General features: G+C 34.1%; 1 protein-coding gene and 1 non-coding gene across 7 annotated transcripts in view; both read left to right on the top strand.

Moving 5' to 3' along the window:
• Positions 1 to 27,244, top strand: part of LOC149410089 (clotting factor G beta subunit-like) — a 56,033-nt gene that overhangs the window by 4,453 nt on the left and 24,336 nt on the right. For 2 of the 6 annotated variants that reach the window (XM_089648644.1, XM_089648641.1), the window contains exons 3-5: positions 4,993 to 5,189; positions 16,409 to 16,430; positions 17,464 to 17,666. In XM_089648644.1, the coding sequence (XP_089504770.1) occupies positions 4,993 to 5,189; positions 16,409 to 16,430; positions 17,464 to 17,666 (422 nt within the window). The remainder of the gene's footprint in view (positions 1 to 4,992; positions 5,190 to 16,408; positions 16,431 to 17,463; positions 17,667 to 27,244) is intronic. The other 4 variants (XM_089648645.1, XM_089648648.1, XM_089648647.1 and 1 more) reach the window with 4 other exon arrangements.
• Positions 24,331 to 24,404, top strand: TRNAK-CUU (transfer RNA lysine (anticodon CUU)). The gene has a single exon. It is a non-coding gene; the product is annotated as a tRNA-Lys (tRNA).

The raw sequence follows: 27,244 nt of genomic DNA, 5'->3' as shown, positions 1-27,244 counted from the left end.
TCATATTTAATTATCCTTGTACATTGTACGTACTCTATATGCTACAGGGTCGTTCAAACGAATCAGTCAGAATACGCATATATTTTTTATAACATTTAGCGATAATTTTGTGTTGTTTAATTTTCAGGGAAAATAATCACCTACCGACGAATGATTGTGATTCTGAAGCAAATATTGTCTCTAAAACTCCGTCGGTATGTGTAATTTACATTAATATTATTATTATTTTATTTTGTAAATAGGTAATACCTACAATATATTGTGAATCATGGATATTATGGTGACCGAAACCGTCAATATCGGAGTATTTATAAACTAGCAATTATTCCCGGCGTTAAGCGAGTTACACGCACAAAACCATACCCTTGTATACATGGTGTCAGGAAACGCGTAATATATTACTGTGACCGATTCAACTCTAATTACCGCGGTAATTATAAACAAGCATTTACTACCCGGTGTTGCGCTATTTACGCGCATGCAAAATTACCACGTGTACACGGTGTCGGGAAACTCGTGGTGAAATTACGGTGACTGAAACCGTGAATATCGCGGTAATTATAAAATATCAATAATTCCCGGCATTACGCGAGTTACACGCACAAAACCATACCCTTGTATACCAGCGCCCTTGAGGTGATTTCAGCGCCCTTGAGGTGATTTTGCACAAAAACGGCGCTATACAAGTCATCCAATTATTATTATTATTATTATTATGGTGTCGGGAAATGCATGGTATATTACGGTGACCGATTCAACTGTAATTACCGCGATAATCATAAACCATAATTTACTACCCGGCGTTGCGTGAGCAACACGTATGCAACAGTACCTTGTACACACGGTGTCGGGTAACTCGTGGTAAAATGTTTCCAGTCATGGATTCAACGTTGGGATAAGTATATCTCTAGTCAAGCACAGTACTTCGAAGGAGATTAATTCCATTTCCATGTAAACTTATTTGTAATAAAATTTTCTTAGTTACACATTAAGCTGTACAATTTCTGTTTCGAAATCTTCCTCATATAAATATATTTAACTGGCTACAAAAGAGCAGGAAATGCCGCATTTTAGTCTATGCGTATATGATTCCCGTCAAAATAACGGTTTTGATTCGTGATGTGCGATTCAAATCATGTTTTTGTTAATCATTTCTATTCTATTGTCCAATTCCCTATTACATTGGTATGATTCAACATATTTAGTATTTTTCGTGTTACTTTTTGTCAGTTTCATAATGTCATATTGTGAATTGAGCTTCTTGTTTTAGAAGAAAAAAAACGAGGTTATTTTGGTATACCTACTTTCAGTATTAGAAATAAAACTTACTGGTAATACCTATCTTACAAACGGATAAATATGTAAGACGAGAGATTTTTTAGAATCAAACTTAATGTTAATCACTTTTGTAAAACCTATGTAAAATAAAATTTAAAAAAAAACAAGTGAATAAAAATATTTGAAAAATTAAAAAAAAATGTTTATTCAAATACCTACCTATTTTGTACGTACTATGTCAACGCACTGCATTTGTATTTATTTATGTTTACGCACTCCGACGTATAATTTACAAATATGTATGTAACTACTTATTAGGAAGAAAGCTACAACCGAAAATTCAAACACAATAATTGTTATTTCATCGGAACCATGCTGTAGGTTTCGACCGCCGCGCGGAGTTACGGCTGGCAGTGGAATGAATATGGTATTTCTGTCTCGTTCTAAAAAACGTCCGATCGCGAGACTGTCTTTTGACGAAATTCGAATTCTCGGTCGCTGGTTAATACGCCTTAAGTAAAACCACAAGTTTTAATATTTAATCATTAAATTTAATGTTAATAACTCTCAAACGATAAATATCAGCCAATAAAATATATGTTAAGAAAATAATGATAATTTTGGCAGTTCTAAATCGAAAGTTTTTTTCCATAATATTGTAATATGAGAAGACAGGATGTAAATAAAATAAATTAAATCCTTAACATGATTATGTAAACAGACCAGATGTGTTTTCAGATCGTGATTGAAAATTTACACTTTAGATACCAACGGAGTCTAGAAACGTTCGATTTCAAGCTCAAAACGGGTTTTTATTTATTTTGTAATTAATTTTATAAGAAAGCAAAAAAGTTAATCAAATGAAACTGTCACAGATAATCTTAGCTACAATACTGTATTTTTTATAGTTGTTTACTTTACGCGTTCATACATTTCTATTGAAAAAACTTTTTTTTTGTAGTTTAAATTTATTTATTTTACTGAATTTATTATTCTATTTGCATTATCCTCAAGCGAAACGATAGGAAAACCTTCAATTTATCTAAAGCATATTTTTTGGTATTCATAATGTACACCAATTCGTTACAAAGATTAATCAAAATAGTGATTTGGCATTAAGCTTCGCCTTAATGGAACACTAGTGCCAATGGACAACAAATGCCCTTTTCCTCCTTATTACCTACAACGGTAAACTCAACCTAAAAAACAACGTTCTCATTTACACATCGTCAATCGGACTAAAAATAAGATATGCATCTCCCGTATGGGCTACATCAAACACAAAAAGGCTAGAATCATTCCAGAATACGTTGCTCCAACGATTCACCTAAAGTCCCTAGTTCATCAGGAATAACATAATTAACACTGGCTCGAAAATTCCTCCACTCCGAAAACATATGATAGATTTAGCCAAAATCATTTACTCCAAACTAGAATCAAACCCGAGTCCCTCCATCTCCAACCTCAGCCACTGGAAGAGGACGAAGGAAGATAGACGACATGTTCCCTGGCACTGTTCAATATTTTTTTTACAGTACGATATATACATAGTCTGTTCGGACAAGAATTATGTTAACAGTTTGTTTCGCGTTTATCCAATTTGAAGAGGACAGAAGAGCGTATGAAGTGCGCTAATTTATAAAGGAATAGTGAATTAATGCAATGCCTTCGCACATTCAATTAATAAAACTAATATGATTGTGTTTAATTTTTTTAAATTAGTATTTATTAAATAATTAAACAATTAACAGTATAATAGTATTACAGAGTATAATTAATAATGTTAACTAAAATAATTCATACAATTAGTTTTCAATGCTTTTGATTTTGTAATGTTCCTCTTCTATAGAAGCTGGCGCTTGTGTCTAGGAGAGTGGTGAGCATTAAGATGAAGAATATTTAGTGTTTGTAATTATGAATATAAAAATTTATAATTAATTGAAAATATAGTTTCATCATTTTGGTATTTTTACATTGAACTTCTCTTTAATTGCTTTAAGTAGGTGTTTATCGTTTTCTATTGTTCTGATATTTTCGGGTAGGCTGTTGAAGTATTTTTTCACTAGATATATGTAATGACGTTGAGCAAAAGTGGTGTTACATTTTTGTGTTGGAAATATATGTTTTTGACGAGTACGACTTTCAGTTAAAAATTGTGATTTTGTTTTTCTTTTATTATTTTAGTTATTATGTTTTTTTGGATAAGATCATTAAATTTTAATACTTTAAATTCTTCAAAAATTAGGTGTGTTGGATAATCTCTTGGTTTTTTAAATATTATTTTTATAATTAGACGTTGTACAATTTCAACAGGGAGTAGATTTGTTTTGTATGCAGCTCCCAGCTGATTACAGCGTATTGGAGATTTGATTGTACTGAAGCGTGGTATACTGATGTTAGAATTTCCAATGAGAGAAAATTTCAAAAATTTATAAATTAATTTTCTTATTTTGTTGACGGTTTGGTTGATCTGATCTATCCATTTTAGGTTTTTTTCTATTATTATTCCTAAGTATTTAATTTTATTTTAATTTTTCAATGTGGAACAGTTTATTGTACAGTTTTTTTTGTTTTTTTTTAAATTGTCGTGTATAATTATGTCAAAATTTTGTGGAAAGTCATTTCATTTTATTGCAAATGATATAACGTGAGTTTTTTCGCTATTTAGAGATAGTAAGTTTATGTCAAACCAGTATTTAAGAGAGTTTATGTCTTCTGTTGCTTTTAGTTTTACTGATTCCCATGTAGTGTCACTTTCAATGATGACATATCGTCAGCATAAGAGGTTACATTACCATGAAATGTTTGAAAAAATATCCCATTTACATATATGATGAATAATATTGGGGAAAAAATTTGGTTTATGGGAGTCACTCGAATAACCGAAATTGAACTTGATTTAGACTAATTTAGGGCTGGGGAATCCGAATCTGTAAGAATCTGTAATTAGGTGGGGGTCGGCACTATTAACTGAGTTATAGGGTTTTGAAATTTCGTACGCGATACATAGAAACCATGTTTTATTTATCAATTATGACATAAGAAAATCAAATTAATGGTCGAATGTAGCGATTCCCAAGTGTGCGCATCGTTGTCACTGGGAAGTAAATTATGAACACTTATAAAAGTGTCTTAACTAAATACGTAAACAAAATATTTGACTCTGAAAATAGAAGAATTTTTTTTTGCCGTCTTTGGACTTCGCAAATTTGTTCATAACGTGGCGAGTAATTTGCGCTCCCATGTAAAAATGTCTATTCCTTCAAAAGCAGATTTTACTTTTAAGAACTAAATGGTGATATTAAAATGCGAGATGCCTATATACTGTCAGATTGATTTATTGACGAATCACAGTCAGCTTTACCCCCTTCGTTCTTCAACAGTTGATTTTACCCCTCACCTTTAATTTCTAGTCTATATATTCATATGTCTGTGATGTAAACATATTTTTTATTTAATTTCATTATCATGTTTACGATGTAATCATAACTACAACCACTGGAACTTATTTGACCACAAAGAGTAGTATAAAACGAAAGATACAAAATAAGCCACTGTAAAACTCACTATTTTCTTATGCACAAAAGTTTTATTAATAAAATTTAAAAAAAGAACAAAAATACGCCCGGTCAGATCTATCCTTCAGACGCGTTTATGGAATATGATGTTTATTGCCAGTAATGTCTTTCCGAGGATTAAATTATCTCCTTTCAGTTTCGGTTGTCCGCTGCCCCCAGCTCCAAGCAACGGCCACTACATCGTGTCCAACTACCCATACCCCATCGTGCCTGGAGATCTGGTGGATCAGTACACCGTTCTGACAGTCTCATGCATCTGGCACTCCAAGCCAACGCTTCAGTACTCCTATTGCCAGGAAGACAACCAGTGGACAGAGATGGGGAAGTGTGTCAGTATGTTGAAGTACTTGTTCTTTTTCTATCTGTTCCTCTTCAAGTTGTTAAACTTGTTCTTCTGAATGTGCTTCCAATCTTCGGACCTTCCTTGCTACTCTCCATTCTTTTTCGGTGTGCCTCTAGCTCATTTCTATTCACTTAGTCTAAATATTTTGTGAATTTGTATAAGCAATCTTTCAACTTGTCCAACCCATCTCAAATGATTGTAACATGCTCAATTTCATTGTATGGCTCCAAAAATTGCTCTCCAGATATCTTCCTATCAAAAAAATCGTTTTCAAAAACTACCAAGTATAGTATTATACCACTCCGAAGAAGCTGCGGTTGTAGCTTTAGTAATTTCTTATATCAAAATGATCTGTTGTCTATGATTATCTTGTCTATGGTTTTAAAAGTTATTCAAATAAATGTTCCAGTTCGTTCTGTCTCCTCAAAAACTCGTGTTAAATTTACAGGTTATGAGCCCAGCGTCTTTCGTTTTAAAAGTAAAAGTTACAGTTGTTTTTTTTTTCTCAATAACTTGTTGAAACAAAGTTAGGGAAGTGTTATTCAGTGAATGCAATAATAGTTTGCAAGAATGGCGTCGAACTATCTAGTAAATGTTCCAAAACTTAAAGGCCGGGAGAATTACAACGAATGGACCTTTGCCGCGGAGAATTTTCTAATTCTGGAGGATTTGCAGCATAGCATCAATCCAGTTACCGGGAAGACATTAGAAGCCGCAGATGATGCAAAAACAAAAGCCAAACTAATTATGACTATAGACAGTGCGTTGTATGTACATATAAAAGACGTGAAAACTACGTTGGAACTATGGAACAAGTTAAAGTCATTATTTGATGATTCTGGATTTACAAGAAGAATAGCTCTGTTACGTAATTTGATCTCTATTCGCTTGGAAAACTGTGCTTCAATGCAATCATATGTAACGCAAATGGTCGAAACAGGTCAAAAATTGAGTGGGACAGGATTTGGCATCAGTGATGAGTGGGTCGGTTGTTTATTGTTGGCTGGGTTATCAGAAAAATTTATGCCAATGATAATGGCAATCGAGCATTCAGGAATCAAAATTACAACGGACGCCATTAGAACGAAACTCATCGACATGGAAACGGAAGTGACAGACCGTCACAATTACAGTGAAGCTAGCAGTGCGTTCGTAAGCGGTTCGCAGAAGTACCAATATAAGAACTCTTAACAATACTCTTGAACCAAGTGGTCGACTGTAAAATCGTTGTTAATTTAATGTTTATTTGGGCTTATAAAAGTGATCAATTCCACAAAAAGTTGTTGCGTAATTAATTATTTCACTTGTATATTGTACATCGTAAGTGATCGTGTGATTTCGTTGACTCTACAGAGTGCTACAATTCATTGTTTCATAACCTTGACAGTTCAGTACCTATTCATAATGTCTGTTCTACCTACTAAAGCGGGTACTAAGTCAAAACGTAATGTTGCCGTAGAGAGCCCCGCTGCTGAGGCTGGTTCAGAGCCAGACTTTGGTAATTTACTAATTTTGTTTAAGGACGAAATTAAAGAAGAAATTAATAAAGTGTTTATGCAATTAAAAACAATGAATGATGCGCTAAGAGAGTGTCACTCCAAAATTAATAACCTCGAAGTCAAAAACAATGAACTTCAAACTAATTATAATCTGGTATTGTCCAAATTAAACCGTCTTGAGCAAACCTCATTAAAAAATAACGTGGAAATTATTGGCATACCGGAAAAAAGAAATGAAAATTTAATAGATATCATAAAATTGCTAGGAGCCAAGGCAGGTGTTGATGTTCTCCCAAATGATATTGATGGAATCTCTCGTACAAGGGTCAAGGAATTACCCAGAGAAAATCCTAAATTTACTCGTCCAATTGTAGTAAAGTTCACAGCCAGCCGCAGTAGAGATAACTTTCTTGCTGCTATAAGGAAGAAAGGCAGTCTCAACTCAAGTGATTTGAAGCTTCCTGGGGACTCCAAAATTTATGTCAACGAGCATCTGACTGCTGCAACCCGTGCGCTCTTCAAGACAGTGAGAGACTTAAGCAAGGATAAAAACTTTAAATTCAGATGGATCAAATACGGAAAAATATTTATACGCAAAAATGAAACTAGTCCCATTATTCAGGTGACATTGGAATCTGACGTGACTCAGGTTTTTTGCTGATAATCTTCTTAGATTTAGCATCGTCTCGTGTGACTATAAGCTATTATCAATTTATTTTTCCTATCTACCTTATCTTTTTTCCTACTTTAAAATATCATCCTTTGTACTGGTTTTTCTTTATTTGTATAATATTAACAACTAACTCTTTTAATACTACCAACTTTAATCTAAATTATCCTACAATTACTCTGCTTGCGTTACTACAACACCACTCTAATATTTATAATTTACTAGAACATGCTTACAACTATTTTATCAATCTTATATTTTATATATTTTATCAACTAAATGTACTAAAATGTTGAATGTATATTATCAAAATGTGACTGGACTGCGTTCTAAGACTGATAAATTTTATTTTAATGTTACCAATAACAACTATGATATTATTATGATAACTGAAACTTGGCTTGTAGACAGTATTGCTAGTGAAGAGCTATTTGACAACCGTTACCTGGTATTTAGGCGCGATCGCAATGAGCAAAAAAGAGGAGGTGGAGTAATGATTGCGTTGAAGAAGCACCTCATAGCTCATGAACGTAAGGATTTTAACACGAATGCTGAAGACATCTGGGTGACTGTTACGATTAATAATTTCATAAAAATTCATTTATGCTGTGTTTACATACCTCCAGGAGTCAATCACTCACAAAATATAAATGAATTCATGGATAAATTATGTGAACTTCGAGGACTACATCACGATGATCATTTTGTCATATCGGGTGATTTCAATTTACCTCAAATTAACTGGTCTTTAAGTAATGGTAATAGTATGCAAATTACGAATGGCTCTAAATCTGAAATTATTTCCAAACTATCTGACACCCTTTCATTTACTGATCTATCACAGTACTGCACCTTTCCAAATAATAATCATACATACCTAGACCTTGTTTTTAGCTCGATCCCTGTAATTGTATCAAATACTGACCAGTATCTCATCCCTGAATGTAAACATCATAAAAGCATTCTTGTTGACATTAACATATCTCTGGAAACTCCTATGGTGGACAACAAACGAACAATCAATCTTTTTAGGAAAGCTAACTATGAAACAATAAATAACGGCCTTAATAGTATTGATTGGGATGCAGAATTTTTAAACCTATCAACCAATACTGCTATTGACCGCTTTTATACAATTTTATATGAAATCATTCGATTAAACGTCCCGTCAAAGGAAGTTCATATTAATAATTCTTATCCCTATTGGTTTAGTCCAGCCCTAATAAAACTGACTAAGAAAAAATATAAAGTGTTTAAAATGTGGAAAAGGTGGTCCAATCCTTTAGACTACCATGAATTCTGTATCCTTAGATCAAGGCAAAAGAAATTGTCTAGAGAATGTCTTAAACAATTTATAACAAACGCTGAACTTAATATATCTCGTGACCCTAAAAACTTTTGGTCTTATGTTAAAGGAAAAAGAAATAATTCTGGTTTGCCTCATGTTATGAAACTGGGCGAAGTGACTGCTGAAAATCCTTTCGCAATATGTAACCTGTTCTCACAGCATTTCGTCTCCACCTTTAATTACAACACTATTTCCGATGTACACTCTACCAACTATCATTTTGACAATCAAGTTAATATCTCCTCGGTATCAGTTTCAAAACAAAAAATAGAAAAAATAATCGATACTATTTCTAGCTCACTGGGTGCGGGTAGTGATAAAATTCCGGCTTTCTTTATCAAAATGTGTAGCAAGGTAATCTCGAAGCCCCTATTATTGCTCTTTCAATCCTCATTGAAAGAAGGTATCTTTCCTGATCGTTGGAAGAGTGCTCTCATCACACCTGTTTTTAAGTCTGGGGCTAAAAATGATGTCCAGAACTATCGACCGATATCTAAATTACCAATCTTTAGTAAAATTTTTGAAAAAATTGTTCATGAACAACTATATAACTGCATCGAGTCTGTAATACTCGTGAACCAACATGGCTTTATGAAAAAAAGATTGGTTGTATCTAATCTTGCCATTTTCATTGAAAATATTACTAAATCAATGGATGATCAAATCCAAGTTGACGTAATCTATACAGACTTCTCAAAAGCGTTTGATAAAATTGACCACAGTCTTCTTTTGTCCAAATTACTAGCTTTGGGAATTCATGGGGATTTATATAGATGGTTAGTCTCCTATCTTAATGGGCGCACTCAGGGAGTAACAATAAATGGCTTCATCTCTGAGATTGTAAATATACCCTCAGGTGTGCCCCAAGGATCTCACCTGGGACCGTTACTGTTTACAATTTTCATCAACGACATTATAAAATGCTTTAATTATGCAAATGTTCTACTTTTCGCTGATGATATGAAAATATTCCTGCCTATTAATTCTATAATTGACTGCTTTAAACTACAAGAAGATCTGTATAGGCTTAATGATTATTGTATCCGCAATCGTCTCAACATGAACACTTCTAAATGTTATGTAATTACCTTCACTAGAAATAAAATTAAGTTTGACCATAATTATCATATAGCTGGCCAACTACTCAAAAAAGTTACACAAATTCGTGATCTAGGTGTTATACTTGACAGTAAACTTACATTTGAGGCTCATATTGATATGATTGTTAAGAAAGCCCTTAGAATGCTAGGATTCTTATTCCGTATTGGAAAAGAATTTAATAATATCATAACACTTAAAATATTGTATTTTTCTTATGTTCGCAGTCATCTTGAATTCGCTTCTCCCATATGGAATCCTCAATATAATATTTACATAAATCGCATTGAAGCCATCCAAAGAAAATTTGTCCATCATTTAAATTTCAAACTAAATTCAAACCTTGACGTAAACAGCTCGATGGACCTTTATGGACTTAAGCCATTAAAAACTAGAAGAGACTCCGCAGATATAATATATCTCCATAAAATTATCAATGGCTTTATTGATTGTTCTCCCCTTCTGTCTGAAATTAATTTTAGAGTTCCGAGCGTTAGAACTAGAGAAAAATCACTTTTTCATCTCCATAAATGTTCTACTAATATAAGACAAAATGCGTTTATATTCAGAGCCTGTAGTATATTTAATAAGAATTTTAATGATATGGACATATTCTCAAGTAATTTAGGAACCTTTAAAAGATATGTAATAACTAACATTAAATAATTTTAAATATTCTACTTGAAGTTATCATGTTATTGCTTTGAATCCTTTCCAGTTACTTACCTTCCAATTTATACTCATGTGTTCAATTTAGTTGTAGGTATACATTTATTATATTGTTATTATTGCTATTGTGTAGTGTTATTGATTGCTGCTGTGTTGAAATTTTACAATACATTTTGTTTTGAATTTTAGTTGGTTATTAGTATATCAGTTAAATTTAAATTTTTGAAATTTAGCTGGTTATTAGTATATTATTTGTGTTCCTAGATCTGTTATTATTTTTTATTTATTATTTACAATTTTGTATTTTTTGTAAATTTCTCAGGCCACGGGTACAGAACCCTTAGTTTCTTGTTTTAATATTTTTTATTATTATTATAATTTTAAGTGAAAATCTGTTATTGGATTTTATCTTTATTATTTAGTCTATTCTTATATATGTAAATAATCTGTTGATTTTCCCAAATAAATAAAATAAAAAAAAAAAGAAAAAAAAGAAAAATAAACCCGCTCACAAAAGTCAAACTAATCAACATGTCAATGTAAATGTCAAAAGTCATGTGAAATGTTACCGGTGTAAACAACCAGGACATTTTAAAAATCAATGTCCAAGTAATGGAAACACGAATGCGAAAGTCTTTCAACGTCAACAAACTAATGCATTCAGTGCGGTGTTTTTAAGTGGACAATTTAACAAAAATGATTGGTATGTTGACTCAGGCGCAAGCATGCACCTGACCACAAGTAAAGAATGGATTGAGAATGTTGCGGATCACAAAATAGATGAAAAAATTGTTATTGCCAATAATGAAAAACTGTCGTGTTTAGGTGATGTAATTATTGTAACAAAAAACCACAAAAGTGAATTTAAAGTTCTTGTCAAGAATGTACTTTGTGTTCCAGGATTGACAACTAACCTATTGTCAGTGAGCCAGTTAATTAAAAATGGCAATAAAGTGAACTTCAAAGAAAAATGCTGCTATATTTATAATAAAAATAATGAATTAGTTGCTATAGCAGATTTGACAGATGGTGTATATAAACTGAGAACAGAAAAGAAGAAATGTTTGTTTACATCATCAACTGGTGTTAGCACTGGTGAAGTGTGGCACAGGAGATTGGGTCACTTAAATTGTAAAGACATGGATAAGATGAACAAAGGTACAGTGACTGGTGTGTCATATAATGATAAAGCAGTTTTTGGCAAAAGTACATGCATTGTATGTTGTGAAGGTAAACAATCACGCCTTCCATTTACTCATACAGGAACAAGGAACACCAGCATATTAGACACTATTCATGCAGACGTATGTGGACCTATGGAAGAGAACTCTATTGGAGGATCGAGGTACTTCCTAATTTTTATTGATGACTATAGCCGCATGGCCTTTGTTTACTTTCTGAAAGCAAAGAGTGAGTCGTTCAAGTTCTTTAAAGAATTTAAGGCTTTAGTTGAAAATCAGCATAGTAAAAAGATTAAAACGTTCCGGACAGATAATGGCTTAGAGTTTTGTAGCAATGAGTTTGAAAAATACCTAAAAGAGGCCGGTATTTTACATCAAAAAACCAATACGTACACTCCTGAACAAAATGGGATGAGTGAACGCATTAACCGTACCATTGTAGAAAGAGCTCGTTGTTTGTTATTCGATGCAGGACTTCCTAAGAAGTTTTGGGCAGAAGCAACACATACTGCTGTCTATCTTAGAAACAGATCCATCGCATCAGGCTTGAATGACAAAACACCGTATGAACTTTGGTCAAACAAAAAACCAGATTTAAGTCATGAGCGTATATTCGGTAGTGAGGTGATGGTTCACACACCAAAAGAAAAAAGACTTAAGTGGGATACTAAGGCTAAAAAAAAATTGTTGGTAGGTTATGCCGACAATATTAAAGGATACCGAATTTACGATCCCATTAAAAGATGTATTCTTACAAGTAGAGATGTCATTATCATGGAAGATGAAAAGAACCCAGAGGTCAATATATCAATTACCGAGAGTGGAGAAAAATCATGTCCAGTGGGGGACACTAGTTGCAAAGATACATCAAGTTCAGAAGATACAACCTTAGAAGAGGATATACTAGTCGAAGATACATCAGACGATACTTACACTCCTAGTGATTATGAAGATGCTTCTGATTCACCTGAGCAGCGTATTAGATCCAGCAGAATCATTAGGAAGCCAGAACCGTATGGGATGCTAAATACGTGTATTCCTGAGGGTGTGTTTGATGATGCTAGTGGAATATCTTTGGAAGAAGCATTACAGGGAAATGAAAAAGAACAGTGGTTAAGTGCAGTGAAAGAAGAACTTAATTCTTTTAAAGAAAATAATGCATGGGAGCTGGTGGATGTGCCAAAGGATGGTAAAACTGTAGTAAAGTGCAAGTGGGTGTTACGAAAAAAGATTGACAATAGTAATAATGTTGGATACCGTGCACGTTTAGTAGCCAAGGGCTGCATGCAGAAGCAAAATGTGGATTATTCAGACACTTTCTCGCCTGTTGTTAGACATTCAACTTTGAGATTGTTGTTCGCATTATCTGTCAAACTTGGATTAGATGTTACACATCTAGATGTTACTACAGCGTTCTTGAGCGGGGACCTTGAGGAAACAATTTATATGCAATTACCAGAATGTTTATTAGATTCTCAAAATGATAATAATAAAGTACTTAAATTGAATCGAGCTATTTACGGTCTTAAGCAATCCTCAAGGGCCTGGTACAAGAAGGTCGATGAATGTCTTGTTGGTATAGGCTATAAACGCTCCATGTTAGAACCATGTTTATACAAAAAAATTAAGGATTATAAAAAGACAATAGTTACTTTGTATGTAGATGATTTTTTTGTGTTTTCAGATGATAATGTTGAATGTAAATATTTGGAAAATATATTGGCTTCAAAATTTAAAATAAAAGATTTAGGTCAAGTCAAAAATTGTTTAGGGATGCGTGTTAATATTGATAAAGTTAATGGTACAGTTACCTTAAGCCCGGAGAATTATGTTAATCAGTTGTTAAATAGATTTAACATGGCAGATTGTAAAGTAGCAGATACACCTTTAGAGGCTAAATTGAATATTAACAAAGAAACTAAAAATTGTGAAAGTCAAATACCTTATCAGCAGCTTATTGGCGGACTTATGTATTTGGCGGTGTTAACAAGACCTGATATAGCTTTTGCAGTAAGTTTTCTGAGTCAATTTAATAATTGCTATAACCAGGAAACTTGGTTATACGCTAAACGAATTTTAAGATACCTTAAGAAAACTAAACATTTTGGATTGAAATATACTAGATATGGTAATTCAAAATTAGAAGGATTTGTTGATGCAGATTGGGGAAACAATATCATAGATGGGAGGTCTTATACAGGTTTATGTTATAGTTTAGCTGGATGTGTTATTTCTTGGGAAGCTAAAAAGCAAAAAACCGTCGCTCTTTCGAGCACTGAAGCCGAATATATGGGTGTGGCTGAAGCTTGTAGGGAAGCTATTTATTTAAGTAATTTGTCAAAAGAAATAACCGATGAGTCATACACTATATCTTTGTTTAATGATAATCAGGGTGCGATTAAGCTGTCTTCAAATAATAGCTTTAACAAAAGAACTAAGCATATTGATGTACGATACCATTTTTGTAAAGAATGTGTTAATGATAAAATTGTAGCATTGAAATATTTGGAAACAGCTGAAATGCCAGCAGACATATTTACAAAGGGTTTAGCTAGTACTAAGCATTATTATTTTATGCAGTTATTGGGTATACAGGATGTAAAAAATGAACAATGTTCATATTCCTTTTGTAATACATGTGTGTATTGTGTACCTACATTATTTTGATAAGTGGGGGTTAGGGTGTCCCAAAAAAATTAAAGTTGTTATTTTTGAACGCATACCCTCTAATTTTGTTTAAATAATGACAAAACACTCATTAAAAAAATTTAGTTTACTTTGGACAACTGCAACCCGTGCCGACTTGCATCGAAAGATGTCAGTACTTGTACATTAAGACGCCAGCGAGCAAACGTGTTGATGAGCTTGTAGTAACTTGCTATTTTGTTAGTAAACGAAAATCACTCGTTCAGGCAAGATGTTGTTAGATTTACGCACTTCTAAAAAGAGTATATTTTTAATAGGAGTCGTAAAACACCAAATATCGGGTTCTAAACTGCCATCTAATGGACAAGTTCTTGAAGTTTTGTTCCACAACATCCGGAAAGTGAATTTAACTGTCAATATATACCAAATATAGCCATAGTTGGTTTTTTAAAGCTGTGTTTGAAGTAAAAATCAGTCAAGTGACTACAAGCCCTGACATACCACTCTTCAAAAAATTTCGAGATAACTGTAAAAATGTTGATCCCGATAAAATTCAGTGCTACAGAGAAAATTTCACATTGCACCTAACCGCTTCCGAAATCAATGATTTGCTTGACTTTTACCGTACTGCACTGACAACAAAAATACTTTTAGATGACTATTGAGAGTTTTTAGAGCTTTGTGTGATAGTTTTAGGAGGAGATACAGCGAGAAAATTTAAGATTCGTCCTCCAGGTGCTCGATGGATGGCAAAGGCGCTTTATTCCTTGAAAATATCATTAATTTGTGCGTAATTTAAAATTACCGGTAAGGATAAGGCTGCACTTTTAGACGTGTGCCTGTTCATAGTAACATCCTATGTCAAGCCATGGTTACAATGTATTATAGCAGTTAAAGCACCTTACCAGGACTTGTGCTTTTTGAAATCTATGAAGGCTTAAGAAAAAAATGATGAAAACATCTCAATGGAAGCTTTATTTCTGTTCAGTAAGCAGTTATGGTATTTGACCGATTAAGGATCCATTTTATCGCTGTTTGACGATGCTGTGGATCAAACAACTAATATAAAAATGCTCGAAATATCAAAAAAAAAAATTTATTAACCCATGACAAACGTTACATCCCATCGAAGGAAGATCTTGATGGTAAATTGTATGGTAAGTTTATTAAGAAGTTTAAATTATGTTTTGTATTGAGGTTTTTGTTCATATCATAATTTAGTGACTTTTGTTTCAGAGAAAAATATTTACGACTTCATTTCAGTTAAGAGCAAGTATTTGTTTGATCGTCTGAACACAGATGCCAGTTTTCTTAACGAATTCCCCACGATGTGGTCAAATAATGCTTCGTATCAAGAAGTCAGAAAGAAAGTGTTGCCGCTGAGGGTAGTAAATGATACAGCTGAAAGAACTGTTAAGTTAATGCAAGATTTTCATGGCCTAATCTCACGGTCAAAGAGGAACAAAAATAATTTTTGTTACGATGCGTTCAGGAACACCGGAAGATTTATCCTGACTGTAAAAAACAAACTATGAAGAAAAAATTTAATCAATAAACCATTTTTAAATATAAAATACTACATAATTGAACATATGTGCATTTTTAAATTTTATTTATCCGACAAAAATGAAAGTTGAAAATCTTTCCATATTAACTCTGTACCATATGTTTGGCATCAAGTCGGCACGGGTTGCCGGTGTTTAATCAAAATAAAATTTATTATATGATTTATTGGGATCAAATGGAATAAAATAAGAGGGTATGCATATTTAAATTCATGAAAAAAAATTCTTCCTTATGTCCTGGGACACCCTAGTGGGGGTGTTAATTTCTTATATCAAAATGATCTGTTGTCTATGATTATCTTGTCTATGGTTTTAAAAGTTATTCAAATAAATGTTCCAGTTCGTTCTGTCTCCTCAAAAATTCGTGTTTAATTTACAAATCCCGGTCGGGATTAAGTATAAAAAAAATCGGTGTTTACTAATTTATTATTTTATTTTCAATGTATTATTCTATTGTAACATCTCAAGTATCTGCTTCAAATGAACAAATATCACTTTTTCTGTTTTTAATTTATCTTGATTTTTATTTTCAGTTCCAGAGGCGGAAAAAAAAACGTAAGACATAATAACACGTTTAGACATAATTATATCTAACTAACTAATTAACTATCACGCAGAGTAGGCAGAGAGGACGGACCAACAAACAACTAGGTCTTGACACACACTCCTTGCCTCATTCACGTTCATACATCATCTAGTACATATACGTCTATTATTCTGACTCTTGACATGACCCGACTCAACTATCTGATTCAATTGATTTTTCCATGTCTTCCTCGGGCGTCCCTGACTTCTTCCACCATTCATATTAGCGTCATATATTCTTCTCACACAGCTTTCTTTGTTTATTTGCTCTACATGCCAAACCATTTAAGCTTACATTTCCGAATCTTACTCATAACGCTTACATCAGCCTTGTTGCATTCTTTGTGGATCTCAAGATTTCTCACACGATCATGCATGGTTTTACCACACATACTCTTCAGGGATCTCATTTCAGCCTACCTTAATTCTTCCTCTGTCAGTTCTAATGTTTTATTTATAAAGGAAGACACTTTTTATAAAAATAACTCAAGACCCCTAATGTCCAGGTATACAATATTAGTAGGCAGTATGAGAGTGCATAATATTGTTAGCTATATAACTGGATCACATCTCATCTCCGCCAATTAGTGCTGCTGCAAAAATTTTATTAAAATGAAAATAAAAAAAGTAACAAGTATTATAAGAGAAATATAAAGATGAGAATGTGACTTGACCTACCGAGAATGTGCTGAGCGATTGGACCAGCTACAAGCGAGACTCGCCGTCCAAGCCCCTTGGCCAGCTTCTCGAATATGCCCTCAAAGAATGTATTAGAATTGAGTGGGAAATAACCCGAAGACCCTATGGAAAAAATGATTAACTCGATCCCCCACAGTCAATCTTCATCAGATTAGGTATCATCACTCCATCGTGGAGTGCTAGCTTCGCTTCTTTGGACATTTTTTTTGCGTCAACCGCAGTCAGTCCTCCATTAAAAGAGAAAATTATTAAATACATTTATAAAAAAATACTAGACTGTTGACAGTGCTTAATCATTTTTCAGGTCTGGATGTGAGCTTCCAAGTTTTCCAAAAAACGGCCAGTACGAAGTATTGAACTACGAAGAAGAGCTGGTTCCGGGAAGGCTGGTGAATCCCTTCCCCGTACTTTTGTACTCCTGCAACAAGAACTATCATCTGTCAACTGAGAGCTTCGTGTCTCTTTGCTTTGGGAACAACACCTGGTCCATCTCACCTATCTGCTACAGTAAGTAGTTTTTGTAAAACCTATTATATCGATCAACTCAACGTATCGCCTTTTAAAGTTTTTTGAAAGTGAATGACAGTGTAAGTAAGAAGTTTTTTTGAAAAAGTGTTTTTTAAGACTTACACTTGCTGACCTCGTTTTTGGTGACCAACCAAATACTTTCCGTCCATTTCTTCCACGAAAAGCATCACATTTATTTTAGCGGGAGTTTCAGTTGTTGGAATTAGTAAACTTTTCTGAACTTTATGTTATCAATTAAAAATTAACTACATTCAGGGCTTATCGCCTGTAGGGATGTTGGTTGGAAGTTTTTTAAAACGAAATGAAAGAGTGGTGAAGTTTGTGATGGACCAAGGTCTTTCCCAAGGAAGATGGCATAAAACCGGCATGGCAGAGACCTCTATCGGAAAAGGCGCGTATGAATTAAAAGGAACTGCATACCGGGTTAAGAATTTTCAATCAGGGATTATCAGAGGAATCGAATTGCCCAATCGGATTACAGGGAGAAAGAAGGAGGTACGACTTTTGACAGGACAAAGGATATCTTAAGAGAGGGGCGGGGTTAAGCTTTGATTTATATGACATCAACCTTGAAAATATTCCCACCGAATGTTTAGGTGAATGCACTAGCTAGAGCCACTCAAAATTAAGGTTGATTAACTTGACATTTTTGAGGAATTCACAACCCTTTTTAAACGCCGAGCGCTGGATGGGCCGATGCGAGACAGGGTTGCAACAGATCTGTTACTCGAGAAAAAGGTTTCCGATTACTTTAAAATTCAAGTGGAAATATTTAACATAATTTTATTCTAAAGTACCCACAAGACTTAACATGGTGGGTATAGGAATAAGAAAATCCATTAAAATTAATGGACAGAGATAAAATAAATGTATAGCTTTTTTTGTTAACATTTTCAAGTGATGTTTGGCACATTATAACTTATTTATGTCTTTTTCGTGAATGAAAGAGACAAAACAAAGGTACAGCCCTGAATAGATGGAAAAAACACGCCCAAAAGAAGGAGCGTACTAGAATATTTGGCAATAAAAATTACATACAATCAAGAAAAAAATCAGAAGTTAGAGACAAAAAAATCGCGGAAGAGTGATGGGTTCGCGTAGAAAAGGGAGGGGGAAGTGAGTCATCAGAAGCAAAGTGAAGATAATCAAAGCTAGGCTCGTGAAAGCCTTAAAAACAAAGCGTACCACATCATAAACAACTGTAGACGGTAGGGGATACTACTGTCTAGGCCTAAACCAATCTACGCTTCTTGTGATTGTAGGACAATATATGAAAGGGAGTGTTTTGACGGAAACGGATGATAAGACGTAGGTAGCGACGAAATTGAAATAATAATCGACATTCGGTAATGCTTGCAGACCCCCAGGTCTACGTTTGCAGTGGGTATTTCTCGGGTTGGACTGGTTAGTACAAAGAGACATTCGTCTATCGGGGTAGCTAACGACAGTCATTAAAGCAATTTTGCGGACACAATAACATTTTAAAATAAAAAAGTCCGGAATTCACATTTCAAAAAATAACGTTCACTAAAGCAGTATCAGTTCTATAATCAACGTGAACGGTCACGCGCAGCGAAGTAAAGTATTGTCGCAAAAATTGCAAGCGCTGCCGAGCGCCGAGCGATTTGCGCCGAGCGCAGCGAGTTTAACACATTATGGACACGGCCATTGATAATATAAAAACTGAAATACAAAAAATTACAACAGTGAAAGATTCGAAAGCAAAAACGAACCAATAACAAAATGTTTATTTATAAGAAGAGCTTTGGAAAACTGAAAAAATTAAACACCAAAAAGAAATAATCAACTACAAAAAAAAAATTTTGAAAATCACGAAGAACTTACGAAGAAAATAGAAAAAGTCGTAGAAAAAAACAATAAAATACCATCTTACGCGCAAGTTCTAACAGCAAATAAAAAAGAAATCTCAAAAGAAGAGAGGTTCTCTATAATAATATCATCAACTAAAAAAACAACAAGAGCTGCAGAAATATGTGATAAGATACAGAAAGACATCAAACTAGACCAACTTAAAATTGGAATAAATGGATTAAGAAAACAAATAAAGAGCAAGTAATCATATCCTGCCCAAAAAAACAATATACCAACACTCTTACGGAGGAAATTAAAAAACTCAATTATAACCTGGAAATAAATGAAATAAAAAAGAAAAAACCCAAATTAATTTTGAAAGGACTCAAATCGAACTTGACGGAAGAGGAAATAGTAAATGGGATACTCACACAAAACGAAGGGTTTCAAGACATTGTAAAGAAAAACGAAGAAAATAAAATAAATTTGATTACTGAAATAAAATATAAACATTCTAAGAAATACCAACGTGGTACTCGGGATCAAGAAGATGAAGAACAAAACAATTTCTCGAACTATAACGTGGAAACCAGCGGTACAACACGAAAAAATTTGCCATCATTAGAAAAGATAAATATCCAGTACCAAAGGGTTAACATAGTGGATTGTGATCCATTAAACCAGTGCTACTACTGCTGCAAAATCATACACACAGCCTCCAGATGCGTAAATCGAACGAATCCGTCGGTGTGCCCGCATTGCACGGGTGATCATACTTTTGCTAAATGCCCTGAAATAGAAAAAACACCGGTTTGTGCAAATTGCACATCGCAAAATAAGAAATATGGCGAGAAAAATAAAACGGACCACACATCATTCAGTAACTTATGTCCCTACAAAAATAAAATGCTCAAAGTAGCAAGAGACAGAATAGACTTCGAAGAAAAATGACAGATTTTTTATATATCGCGCAAGACGAAAAAAATAATATTGACGAATAAACATATGACAGCTATCAAGAATACCGTACCCACCAAATCGACCTTAATCGCAGCCCTTTAATTCTACACATGAACGTAAGAAGCATAGAACGGAACATGGATGAATTTTTGACAACAGTAAATAATGATCTCAAGAAACCGGCTTGCACTGTGTTAACAGAAACACATTCAAGTGGCGAAGTGGCGTACTATATACCGGGATATACCTATGTATCTACTACAAACCGATTTAACAAAAACAGTGGAATCGTTATGTTACATACAAAATAATTGTGACATATTGTGCGAGGAAGAAATTAATATGAATGGAACAAACTGCCTACATGTACAAATGAAGTGTTATAACAAAAAATTTGATATTATCTCTCTATACAGAACGCACTCATCTACTGTCTGTTTGTTTATAGAAGAATTAAGACATGTGTTATTAAACTACAGAAACGCGAATACGCGTTTTAGGTGATATTAATTTAAATATATCGCACGATGATACATCGAACGATAAAGATAATTACTTAAATATGAAAGCGGAATTGAATTATGTTTCGTGTATAAAATCTTACACCAGAAACGTCAATGGGCAACGTCCATCATGCATTGATCACATTTTCACAAATATCAATGATATAAATAATTTAGATTCGGGAATTATAAAAACCTCAATAACCGACCATTACATGACTTTGCTACATTACAATTCAATAATACCCCAGGCGATAAATCAACATTGCGGACAAATTACTAATAATAAGAAAGAAATATCTGTTGTTAATATCGAATCTTGAAAAATAAATTGTCATCTGAATTATGGTTAGATCTTGTGATAACGTCAACGAGTGCTGTAAAATATTTGAAAATAGATTAACGAACTATTATGCGGGTTTAAAGTTAAAGACACGTCGGACAAACTTTTCTAATGAATAGAGCGCCAAAGCATGATATTTCTATCATGCTATGTCTGTCCGACGCGTCGCCAGCTCCTTTCGGATCATGAAAGACTTACCTCTCGGGCGGTGGGCACTGCTGTCATGCTATTATGTCACAGGGTGATGTGATGATTAAATAAAACAGTTTAATTGTTTAAATTGCACACTGATTATATATTTAACTGTCTGATCATATCAATATTTAAATTAAGACACTCACCCGAGATCGACCGTGTTATGAGCTACTCTGACTATCTAAACTTGGCTAGGTATTCTTGATGATGGGAAATCCATGACGGTGAGGAATGCATCGGTACGATCCGAGGCAAGTCGGATGCCTCTCATCCCTCCTCCGGAATATTCTGCTGTTGCGCGCTGGCCCTCTCGTGTGTTAGGCACCAATCGACATCCGCCCACAGATTTGCTCGGCGAGATTAATTAAGGCTCGGCCCAGAATATTAATAACTTGCCTGCACAAGGCCCAGGATGATGAATTTATATCCGCGACCACGGTCAACCCAGAGATGGCTCCGATTAATTGTCGATTACCATCTACCGACATGCTGATCAAAATGTCGCCGTTATGGTTTTGAAATGTGAATCACGCACTTTCTCGATAACTCCAATATCATGTTGGATATATAAAATAACAAACCCATCAGGGTAAAAATCTATCGATTCACGATTGACTGTGTTACATTCCGTAATCCGGTTTTTAAATTAATAATCTCTGCGACTGTCGTTACCGAACCGGGGTCCCGCCGGCTCTCTAACAAGAGTCAGGAAACGGCCCCCCCTTTCTCCTGACCGCTCATCTCTGTGTTGCCTGTCAAGAATCATAATTAATTTATTACCCTTTCGAAATTAGCCTACCTGAGCCTACTTGAGTTTATGAAATAATATTTCATAACATTACCCCCGTCACCACACAAATGTTTGCCCCCAAACATTAATTTACCTACAAACCTGAATTATAAAAACCTATGTCGATCCCGGTACTAAAAAGAAGAAGGTAACTCAAACAATTGTTATAAAACTACAAAATAGAATAAAATTAATAAGTTATACCGAATGGGTGTGCCGCAACTCCAATCGCACCCATCCTGCGTAAGGCAGGATGGCTGGGCTTGCGAAGCAACCATTCTCCGATCTGAAAATTTACAAAAACCATAGCAACTACACTTAAATATAGAAAACTTTAACTTAAATATCCTAAAATTAACAATATCTAAATAATGTTACGTAAACGGGGTCCACAAGCACCCACAGCATTGATGAAGCTGGGTGTTGAAAAACTGACTTATCGTCAAGAACTGCCGTTGACGTTACATCTACAATAAAGCAGATAAACTTAAATTAAAAATTCATATATTATTACTACAAAATTACAATTTATATATATTTATATCTCCTTCTCACATCATCCGAATATTACAACATGCACTTTGGCAACACTGTCCCTAAAATAGGGTTTATATAGCCACAATAGGCAACACTTTAGGGTGGAAAACCAGCCCTCACTTTTCACTGATTTTACGCACTGAATGTACATCTTAGGAGATGGAAAAATGTTCACTCCGGAGAGTTGTAACTAATCTACCTAATTTGGTCGCTCAGGTGAGTTCACGAAGGGAAGTAATAAATTTAAGAGCAAAACATCATCGCAAGAAAGTTTTATCTTATTTGAGAAAACTATAACCTTTACACTCTCACAGGTGTGTAAGGTGGTTTAATAAATTGAAAACGTCATCAACCATTCCTATGGATATGGTGCAATTAGTAGAGGTATACCGCCATTTTTATGAATGGTGTAATTAGTAAAGTATACAACCATTGTTTTGAATGGTGTTATTTTTGTATGAGTCCCATATGTGATGGACATATCTTATATAATAAGTATATATTTGTAATCAGTTCTTATAATTAAACATTGCACTATACGAGAAGAATTTTCAAGCAATTTATACTTAGTTTAGCTAGATAGCAAAACAAGATTAATATTTTACCCAACTTTTGCGTAGATGAGTATTTAAATTTTCCAAGTACTCAGAGTACCAAGAGGTACTGGGATGGTATACATATTGAAAGTACATAGAATAATAATATTAACGAAATATGAACATTGTTCATAAAATTGTGCTTGAAATACAAGGGGATAGTGGACAAGTATCACCATGCATTTCCAGACAATATAAACAAATACATAACATAATTTTATTCATCTGTTCTGCTGAATTGTTCTTTAACATATTAAAGCTTAATATAACGATTATTTCAATAAACACGGAAAATAATGAACTCGAGCATTATCACTAGAGTTAAATAAAAATTGTGAGAAACAATTACTACTCGTTTTTTTATTTAATCATAGATTGTCAATGTCGGGTTGCTTCAACTCGGTTGATCAGGCCGGGTTGAAACTCCCAAGCATTAAACAATATTTTATTTACAGCACTTTATAGGGATGGCCAGATCCTTCAAAGTACTTAAGAATATAGGACTATACCGGGACATTGTCCGATTTTACAATATCTTTTATATGGAAATCACCGGTAACTTTCCCATTCATGTCAGCTAATGTATAAATTAGGTCTGATTTTTTCTTTACAACAACATTTTGTACAAAGCGAGGGGCTAGTTTTTGTGCAAAGTAATTTAAAGCGTTTGATTGGACGAAATTTCTACGCCAAACTCTGTCTCCGACTTGAAAACTAACATGTTTTCTCCGCAGGTTATAATGGCTTGCTCCTTTTTGGTAAGCTTTTAGTAAAGCATCTGAGACTTGCTCATAAACTGATGACAGTTCTTCTAATCTTTGTGCGTAGATTCTCTGACTAGTACAATTTTGTGAATTAGATTCAATATCAGCTATAGGGTTACGATGCAAATCACCGTCTAATATTTGCTCCGGCTAGCTCAGTCGGTAGAGCATGAGACTCTTAATCTCAGGGTCGTGGGTTCGTGCCCCACGTTGGGCGCCAAATATTATGCGGGTTTAAAGTTAAAGACACGTCGGACAAACTTTTCTAATGAATAGAGCGCCAAAGCATGATATTTCTATCATGCTATGTCTGTCCGACGCGTCGCCAGCTCCTTTCGGATCATGAAAGACTTACCTCTCGGGCGGTGGGCACTGCTGTCATGCTATTATGTCACAGGGTGATGTGATGATTAAATAAAACAGTTTAATTGTTTAAATTGCACACTGATTATATATTTAACTGTCTGATCATATCAATATTTAAATTAAGACACTCACCCGAGATCGACCGTGTTATGAGCTACTCTGACTATCTAAACTTGGCTAGGTATTCTTGATGATGGGAAATCCATGACGGTGAGGAATGCATCGGTACGATCCGAGGCAAGTCGGATGCCTCTCATCCCTCCTCCGGAATATTCTGCTGCTGCGCGCTGGCCCTCTCGTGTGTTAGGCACCAATCGACATCCGCCCACAGATTTGCTCGGCGAGATTAATTAAGGCTCGGCCCAGAATATTAATAACTTGCCTGCACAAGGCCCAGGATGATGAATTTATATCCGCGACCACGGTCAACCCAGAGATGGCTCCGATTAATTGTCGATTACCATCTACCGACATGCTGATCAAAATGTCGCCGTTATGGTTTTGAAATGTGAATCACGCACTTTCTCGATAACTCCAATATCATGTTGGATATATAAAATAACAAACCCATCAGGGTAAAAATCTATCGATTCACGATTGACTGTGTTACATTCCGTAATCCGGTTTTTAAATTAATAATCTCTGCGACTGTCGTTACCGAACCGGGGTCCCGCCGGCTCTCTAACAAGAGTCAGGAAACGGCCCCTCCCCCCTTTCTCCTGACCGCTCATCTCTGTGTTGCCTGTCAAGAATCATAATTAATTTATTACCCTTTCGAAATTAGCCTACCTGAGCCTACTTGAGTTTATGAAATAATATTTCATAACAGAACTTTATAAATGATCAAAAAAAATTATTCCAAAAGGAAATTCAGCAAAATTTCGTAAAATCAAACCGTGGATAACACATGGGCTTGTTGTGTCCATAAGACACAAAGAATTTCTTTATAAAGAAACAAAAAAAACCACTAGACATTAAATTTAATGTTCATTTTAGAGAATACAAAAATAAATTAACCACGCTCATAAAAAACACGAAAGAAAATTATTATAAAAATAAATATGATGATTCTGAAAATGACAGTAAGAAAGTTTGGAATATAATCAATGAAATCATGGAAAATAAACAAAAAACCAAAAGTAATACTATTAAGAGTATAATACAAAACAATAACATAATTAACTGTATTGAAGAACTTAAAAAAGGAGCAAACGCTTTTAATGATTTCTTTGCAAATATCGGAAAGAGTCTAGCAGAAAAAATTACCGTGAAAAAAATAAATAATATGTATATTGAAAATATTCTGAATATAGAAACTAAACTTGAACTCTTCGAACCAACCAATCCGTCTGAAATTGTACAAATTATATTAAAAATGCGAGGTGGTTCTGCTCCGGGATCTGACGGTCTCGCCGTAAAAACACTAAAAATCATTAAAAATTATGTTTCTATACCAATCTCTCATATTATAAACAATAGCTTTAAGACAGGAGTTTTCCCGAGCACGTATAAGAAAACCATAATCTCTGCAATATTTAAGTCCGGTAGCCCGGAGGACATTTCTAATTATAGACCCATTTCACTCTTATCTAATATATCGAAAATCTTTGAAAAAAATGCTAAAAAAAGACTAACTGCATTCTTAAAAAACAACTCGATTATAAATGAAAATCAATTCGGTTTCACAGAGGAAAAAAGTACCCAAGATGCCATTGCAAAAACTTTATCTAGTATTCAGAGTACCCTGGACAAATCAAATAAATGTATAGGAATTTTTATTGACTTAAAGAAAGCATTTGACAGCATTTCCAATGAAAGACTTATATTAAAATTTAAAGAAAATGGCATTGACCACTTAGCCCTTAGACGGATAGAAAGCTACTTAACAGAGAGACCTCAAATTGTAAAATTAAACCAAATTTTTAGTACACCACTAACAAGTACATTTGGCATTCCTCAAGGCACGGTCCTCGGACCATTACTATTTCTAATGTATGTAAATGACATTTTCCAACAGAAAATCAAAGGTGAATTAATCTCTTATGCTGATGATACTGTATTATTTATAAAAGGTCAAACATGGGAACTAGTTAACAAACTTGAAAATGAATGTATTAATACCTTAAAAGCATGGTTTGATAATAACCTACTCACACTTAATGCAAAAAAACAACATATGTATTATTCTCACTACAAAAAATACCTAAACACAAAGTAAATATCATAATCCATGATGAAAATTGTGACAATGTCAACTGTAAACTACTTAATCCTATTTGTACTGTAATCAACTCTTATTCTGAAATTAAATATCTTGGTGTGATCATCGATGAAAATTTGAAATGTAAAAAGCCATATTACGGAGTTAGTAAAGAGAATAAGGAAATGTATATATATATATTTTTGTTAGGTTAAGAAATATTTTAAATGTGTATTATGCTCTTGTCCACTCCCTGCTTATCTACGGAATCATAGGTTGGGGAGGATCTTATAAAAACAACCTAAACTCAGTAAAAGTCTCGCAAAAAATTATTATGAAGGTAATACTTAAAAAAAACTGTACTTTTCCAACAAAACTGCCTTTTAAATTGTTTCCAGTACCAAATATTGATGATATATTTAAGCAAACTTCCATTATAAAAATGTGTAAAGCAAAAATATCACAGAATATCAAGAATTTTACAAACTGAT

Source organism: Hesperophylax consimilis, chromosome 28 (assembly GCF_061612785.1).
Source record: "Hesperophylax consimilis isolate HC1 chromosome 28, BYU_Hcon_1.0, whole genome shotgun sequence".
Classification (NCBI taxonomy): Eukaryota; Metazoa; Arthropoda; class Insecta; order Trichoptera; family Limnephilidae; genus Hesperophylax; species Hesperophylax consimilis.
The sequence above is the reverse complement of the archived record's forward strand: the minus strand, read 5'-3'. Positions and strand labels throughout refer to the sequence as shown.